Source organism: Chiloscyllium punctatum, chromosome 44 (genome assembly GCF_047496795.1).
Source record: "Chiloscyllium punctatum isolate Juve2018m chromosome 44, sChiPun1.3, whole genome shotgun sequence".
Taxonomy (NCBI): Eukaryota; Metazoa; Chordata; class Chondrichthyes; order Orectolobiformes; family Hemiscylliidae; genus Chiloscyllium; species Chiloscyllium punctatum.
In genome coordinates this window covers 12,826,066-12,833,355 of record NC_092782.1, presented here as the reverse complement: position 1 = coordinate 12,833,355, position 7,290 = coordinate 12,826,066, and the positions used below count along the sequence as shown (strand labels likewise).

The 7,290-nt window shown below is 47.4% G+C and overlaps 1 protein-coding gene across 1 annotated transcript; it reads right to left on the bottom strand.

Annotated features, from left to right (window-relative positions):
• Positions 1-275: 275 nt before the first annotated feature.
• On the bottom strand, positions 276-7,042 carry LOC140466732 (ATP-sensitive inward rectifier potassium channel 8-like). The gene has a single exon (XM_072562264.1). It carries the CDS (start codon positions 5,464-5,466, stop codon positions 4,225-4,227), a length of 1,242 nt encoding a protein of 413 aa, XP_072418365.1. The 5' UTR covers positions 5,467-7,042; the 3' UTR covers positions 276-4,224.
• Positions 7,043-7,290: the final 248 nt, after the last annotated feature.

Genomic DNA, 7,290 nt, shown 5'->3' with positions numbered 1-7,290 from the left:
GTATTACTTTCTGCTCAGAATTGTCAGGATTGTATATTTGATACTTCCTTGGGGTTTAGGGCCATCAAGCCATGCTGATAAGCTGGCATCATGGTCTTTATCATCTGGAGTACAGCTTTTTCTGCCCAATATTTAGTTAATCAAAACATACTGTAGAAATCATAAAAGAGAATGCTGTTTACACCAGTCTCTGGAAATATAACACATATCACAACATGAATACTTCAGACATTGTAAAAGGTGAGTAAAGTACTTTACCAAGACAGGACACAGAGTTTGAACCAGTAAAAATTTATTTACATAAAATGCATTCAACAGAGCCATATTTTCATAATGATATTAAATCATTGCTTACAATTCAGGGCACACAAGAGCTATAAATATGGACCCCACCTTCTATCTAAACATAGGGGTAATTTTAACTGGTAAGATGTTTGTGAAGGTGCAGCTGAGGGGGAAATCCACAACATAGTGAGAGCGCAGAGTGAAGCCGCTGTCATTTTAACTCCTGGACCTAAATTTTTAATAACCCAGGACAGTCTTCCATCTGGCAGAGGTTTAAAACAAGCAAGGCTGTTGGGTTGGAGCACAAAACTTGTCAGGAGCTTGAGGACACTGGGAACCAAGGGAATTAGAATAAAATTTCAGATTGCAGACAGTGGCTTTGGGAGCCGAATGCAGGAGGGTGAGGCATCCCTGAGAAGCCAGGAGGGAAGAGGCATAGCTCCTCCTCCCATTGCTATGGAATTCTGCAGAAAATCAATTTTCAAAAATTATCCCTCACCTCTTCTCGACATTCTTCAGACTTCTACTGGGTTCCCATTACACAGATTGGTTCCATATGGACCAGGGTTTAAAATGCTGGGAAGGCATTGCTTATGTAGCTTGAATGTGACTGAAGTAAAGTGGAGTCCCACTTGCTGGAGGAAGCTAATCTTCCTGTGCTTCGATTAAGCTACATAAAGATGATGGAGGTTAGACCATGGCATAAAACTCCTTTCTACCATCTTACCCTCATCCTTGCCCAACCAAATCATCCCATTGTGTGGGCTATAGTTGACCCCTCAGATTTCATGACAAACTATCATTGATTCTCGTTCAGCCTTTTGAATCAGTGCTAGCTCAAGATTTAAAGTATATATCCTTGCAGATTGGATGCAAGGATATCTTAAAAACTTAAAATAACCACCAATGATGAAATAATTAAAATCAGGGATCCCCAAGAAGCTGGGATTAGAGGAGCATAGATATCTTGGAGGGTTGCAGCAGGTTACAGAGATGGGGAGAACTGAGGAAGTAAAAGAATTTAAGGATAGAATTTGAAAATCATAACACTGCTTAACCAGGAGCCAATGTCATCGGTGAGCACAAAATGGACAGGACTTAGTGCAAGTTAGGTCATGAACAGGAAAATCTGGATGACCTTGAGTTTACAAAGATTATTACATGGGAAGCTTAACAAGGCTGTTCTGTCAAATTTGTAGCAGGGGAGGGGTTAGTCAAAGTTACAAAAGCGGTAGTAAGCGGTCTTAGTGATGGCACAGATATGTACTTCAAAGCTGTTCAAATGGAACAGAACATAGTGAACAGTTTTGCTCAGCCTCATACAGTTACCAGGGGAAGGATGGAGCCAGCATTCTGCAGAACAGAATTTGTACTGGGGGGCTGAAGACAATATTTAATACTTTTAAAAAAAGAATGTGCTTAAATGCACAAGCCTGCTTACTCAGACAATAGGGTTACATCACTTCTCTTGTTAATGAAGATGTTAACAGGAGAACAAAGGAAATTGGAGTGCAGGAAAGGAAAGCAGGACTATCAAGCCATCCCATATTCAGGGTAACTGGGGAACTAATAAATGGTCACTTGCTGAATGCCTTCTCCCCGCACTATAAACAATCACCCACACCCAACCTGCCCACACATATGCACTCACCCACACTATTCCACACAGAGACACGCGCACACACCCAGCCTATGCATATAACACACACTCATGTACCCCACTTATCCACACACATAGATACATATACACTCAGACACAGAATCATACACACACCCAAACCACACACACACCCTATTTATCCACTTATCAATTCATACACACCCCAAACACACCTAATTCATTCACATTCAGCCACTCACACTCACACACATGCTTCCCCCTTACCAACACACACCTATATATACACACATTATGCATTCCCTACTCACCTATACACAACCATACATACACATTCTCCATTCACCCACACATCTTCACTTTCTCACTCATGCATTCTCACTCTTACATTCCTACTCACGTACACTCCCCACTCTCCCCCACACACCAATATTCAGAACCCTCACTGCACATAACTCCACTCACAGATACTGCCCACGTAACCTCACTCAAATACACACAGCATACACCATATATAATCCATAGATTCACCCACATCCAAACTCAATCCCAACATATCCATACAAACACGATCCACACACTCCACAACCAGACCTATCACATGTACAAATTCAAACTGAATCCCAACCACACACACACACTCACAGATATACACATACAGAGAGATACATATAAACAAAAACATCATCTCCCTAAACACACACATAGCCATGTAATTGCATGGAGATTGTAGAATTAGTAAAGGGAAAAAATTATGGCAGAGTCTCTAGACAACACAAACCCTCCTCTCCCGTCCACAGGTTGTCTGAAACAGTCCAGCAGATTGCATGACCCATATGTAACATTAACTGTCATCTTCTATAGAAAGAAGCTTCTTCTAGACAGCCACTAGATTTCCAACAATCAGCAGTTAAAATATTAGGATCATGGACTAGAACTTCTCTGACAGGGAGTGACCTTAACATATCATCATTTCTGGTTGAAAGGAGAAATGCAGTACAAATTCATACTTGAATTCTTTGTCACATTAAAGCTGAGCTGAAATGATTTAATGTGCATAGATAACAAAGTCTGCACTTTAACATTTAAACTTGGTAGCTTTTGAAAGAGGAACTCAGTGAATAAATCACCTCACATCCTGGAATGCTCACTTGAGTAACAAATTATAGTTCCATTGTAGTTCCAGTGTGGGGCAGACTGCAGCCAACATTCTGATTGTAACTTCAGGGAGACTACATAATAAAATCCAATGCTATAGAAATTCACTTTCAAGGAATGAATAACATTAAATTGAATGTAAATATCATTGCCCACCCAGCCTCTGACACAAAAACATGACACAAATTAATTAAAAGGACAATGAACATTTTCAAACACAACTTTGCATGAACTTCCAAACTCGATTACAGTAGGTGCCTATGTTATTGGAGATATTGCTGTTACAAGAAATCAACTGGACTAGTCTAATTGCAATTTTATGCTACAAACAATTCTGCAAATTTTATATGCACAATTTTATTCTAGCCAATAGAATTCGTAGAATTTTACAGCACTGAAAGTGACCGTTCAGTCTATCGTGTCCGCACCAGCTATCAAATACCTATCTCCTTTAACACGAACAGAAATTGCTGGAAAAACTCAGCAGATCTGGCAGCATTTGTGAAGAGAAAGCAGTATTAACATTTGTGTTTCTAGTTTCCAGCATCCGCAGTTCTTTGGTTTTCTTGTTTAGTGCCTATCTACTCTAATCCCATTTCCCAGCACTTGCATGCTATGGTACTAAGACAATGACTAAGTCATCGCTACCTTGGTATGCAGCATACATTTGTTAACATACCTTGAGTATCACATTTTACATTTTTAAAATAGGCCACTTAACTAATGGGTCAATGCCAACTTGGAGACTCACAAGCACACAGATATAAGGTGAGTGTAAAATAATATGGATGCTGGAAATGTGAACTATAGTGAAAATGCTGGAGAAACTGGCATGCCTGGCATCATCGTGTGGAAAGAGGAAGAGTTAACATCTGAAGTCCAGTATGACTCTTCATGAGAACGGTTCCTGGAGAAAGAATAGTGGACTTGAGATGTTAACTCTTTTGCTCTCTCTCTCTCTGTACAGACCTACTGAGTTTCTCCGGCACTTTCTGTTTTTGTTCCAGATCAGGCCTGTTGCTGAAAGAGTGGCGAGGGGTTAAATTACACCGTGTGAAGCAAAGGCACAAAAAATGGTCTGCACGTTCAGTATCTGGACAGCCCCTCTTTGGGGGGGAGGGGAAAAGTGATGCTCCGGGCAGTCAGAGCCACCCACCATGAGCTCAGTTCTCGTTCGCTTCGGGCCCGGAGTCGGTGGGGGTGAAGAACTGGACCTTGGGGATGACCAGAGAGGAGGTGCTCCTCCTCATGGAGTTGTTTCTCCTCATGGAGCTGCGCTTCCTCAGCGAGTTCTGGTGCGAGAGCTCGCTCCTCTGCAGGGTCTGGATCAGGATGGAGGGCTTCTCGTCGAGCTCCCGGGCGGAGCAGCGCGGGGTCGCCACCTTGACGCGGTTGCCGAACTTGGAGTAGTCCACCGAGTAGGTGCCGTCCTCCTCGGTGACCACCGGGACGAAGCGGTAACCCCAGAGGATCTCCTCGGAGATGTAGGAGGTGCGGGCCTGGGTGGTGATGCCGGTGGTCTCCACCACCCCCTCGAGGATGACGATGACCTCCAGGTTCTGGCTCTGCAGGTCACTCGCCGAGATCTCGTAGAGCGGGCTGCGGCGGTCCACCACGTGGCTGATGGTGAGCGGAGCCACCAGGAAGATGCTGCCGCTGCCCAGGGGGTTGTCCACCGGGATGTCGATCTGGTGCAGCGGCAGGAGCTCGCCCTCGGCGGTGGTGCTCCTGCGGACCACTTGCATCCTGACCGAGGCGCTGATGATCATGCTCTTCCTGAGGTCGCCCACCCTGAACATGAAGCACAGGCGGCCGTTCCTCAGGCAGATGACGGCGTGCCGGCTGAAGATAAGGGTCTCCGCCCGGCGGTGAGCCTGCGCCGTCTTCATGAAGATACAGCCCAACATGACCGCGTTGATGATCAGCCCCGAGATGTTCTGCACGATCAGGCCGGCGATGGCGCTCGCACACTCCTCGGTGATCATGCGGCCGCCGAAGCCGATGGTGACCTGCACCTCGATGGAGAACAGGAACGCGGAGCTGAAGGAGCGCACTTTGGTGACACACGGCTCCGAGGCGGTGCTCGGCCGCCGGGGGTCCAGGTCTCCGTGAGCGAACGCCAGCAGCCACCACATCATGGCGAAGAGGAGCCAGCTGCACAGGAAGGACATGGTGAAGATGAACAGGGTGTAGCGCCACTTGAGGTCCACCAGGGTGGTGAAGACATCCTGCAGGAAGCGGCCCTGCTCTCGGATGTTCTTGTGCGCCGCGTTACACGAGCCGTTCTTGGCGATGAAGCGAGCCTGGCGGGGCCGCGCCGTGTACCGGGGCTGACGCCGCACGTTCTCGGCGGCGATCCGGGCCAGCACGTACTCCTCCGGGATGATGCTCTTCCTGGCCAACATTGTGGCCGCATAGTCCTGGCCTTACCCACCAGGCACCCTGCGCTGGGCTGGGCTGGGCTGGGCTGGGGGCTCTTGAGTCTGAGTTGGGGTTGGCCTTTTGGAGTGGGATCTGGGCGAGACTGTGAGAGAGAGAGAGAGAGATGGGCACTTCTGTCCTCCAGTTACTAAGCAGAACACTCAGTCTTGGTGTCTGGGAGAGAGCAACTCACTCCTGGTCCTGTGCAGACGGGTAGAGTTTGCCGTGATGTCTGGGAGAGAGTGTGGCAGGCACTTTAGTGGTGTCAGGGCGAGAGAGATTGGCACTTCTGTTCCCCCGGCTGTGAAGTCGACCACTCAGTGTTGGTGTCTGAGAGAGAGGAACTCACTCCTGGTCCTTTGTAGACAGTCTGACCTTGTCCGAGACTCAGGCGGAGAGAGAGTGGCACTCCTCAACCCACTTTGCTGAGCAGACCCGTTGTACCGGTGTCTGGGAGAGAGTGTGGCACTGCTGATCCTCGGGGGATAAGCAGAGCTTGGCACTTGAATTGGTGTCTGGGATTGAGACAGAGAGAGAGAGACACTCCAATATTGATGTAGGAAGCCGCGTGTCCTTTTGCTATACACCCGGGCAGGAGGGTCTGCCCTGTTCCTTGATGTCCAGGGCGAAGTGTAACATGGCACCCCTGTCCCTTGGTCCTTTCGCGGTGGTATGCTGGTGTGGGTGCAGCCTGGCACAGCCGTGGGGCCACCTAACGCTCCCGGTCGCTGCTATCCCAGAGCTGGGCGGAGAGACAGGCTGAGAGAGAGGAGCATCACTGAAGGAAATCTCGCACATCCACACGGCCAGTCCCGGGCAGAGGTCTGTCTCCTGCTTCTGTGTGTTTGTGTGTGTGTGTGTGTGTTAGACTGCACCGGCCTGGGACACACTGTCCTGTCTATCGCTACCGGCCCCTAAGTAACTACGAGGGCACAGATTCAGCCGATTTTCAACCCTGTTCCCGAATCCAAACTCTTAACTTTCTGACGTAAAATGGGAGGATCTTTGAACCTCAATTCCCAAAGGAAAATCTTTTTTTTCAAAAATTAAAAAGATAAAGGCTGTTAACTCTTTCAGATCATTAAAATTTGTCTGTTTCGAGCACATTGGTTCCGCTTTGTGTTTTAGTTGCTTTCTGGAACCGGAGTCACCTGTTTGAATTTCATTGAATGTCATTTGGAGTTGATTTTTCGCTCTCCGTTTCGGGATGAGGTTCATGTAATCAGGGCTCTCGCTCAGTCAGACATAAACATTTTCCCACTCATTTTCCGCCCCGCTGAGCTTTCTCTGAGAGACTGCTGTCTTAAGCAACCTCTTAAGCAAACAGCGAGAGAGACCTAGCCGTCCCTCTCCACAAAGAACTGAATCATTTTCTGACCAGCCCTTGCCAACACCGAATGTGTTAAACCCGGAAATGGCGACAGCTCATTTCCAGTCCAAAGACTGGGCAGTTGAATAGGTGAGGTGGCAGGGTGGGTTACTTGAGGTAACTTGCCGGCTGGCAAACGATCTCAGGGCGATGACAAACGGGAGAGGAGAGAAAATGCCTTTTTTCGGTACTGTTGAGAAATCTTCGCGAATGTGTCCGGAGGACTGTATTGGTTCTGCCCCTTCGTGAATGCAAAATGAAGTCAATTTCAGTCGCATGTCTCACAGTCAGTTTATTTGACAGTCACAGTGGTCAGAGTCACACAGCGCTTTTTCCATAATGAGAGAGTCCCTTAACAAGGTGGGGTTTGCACAGCTGGAGGGCACTGTCAGGGATCACCAACAACGACTAAAATGTTCCAAATTAGTTGGATTACTGG

Coding starts and splice junctions, on each gene's coding strand:
- LOC140466732 (XM_072562264.1), bottom strand. CDS start 5,466: ATGTTGGCCAGGAAGAGCATCATCCCGGAGGAGTACGTGCTGGCCCGG.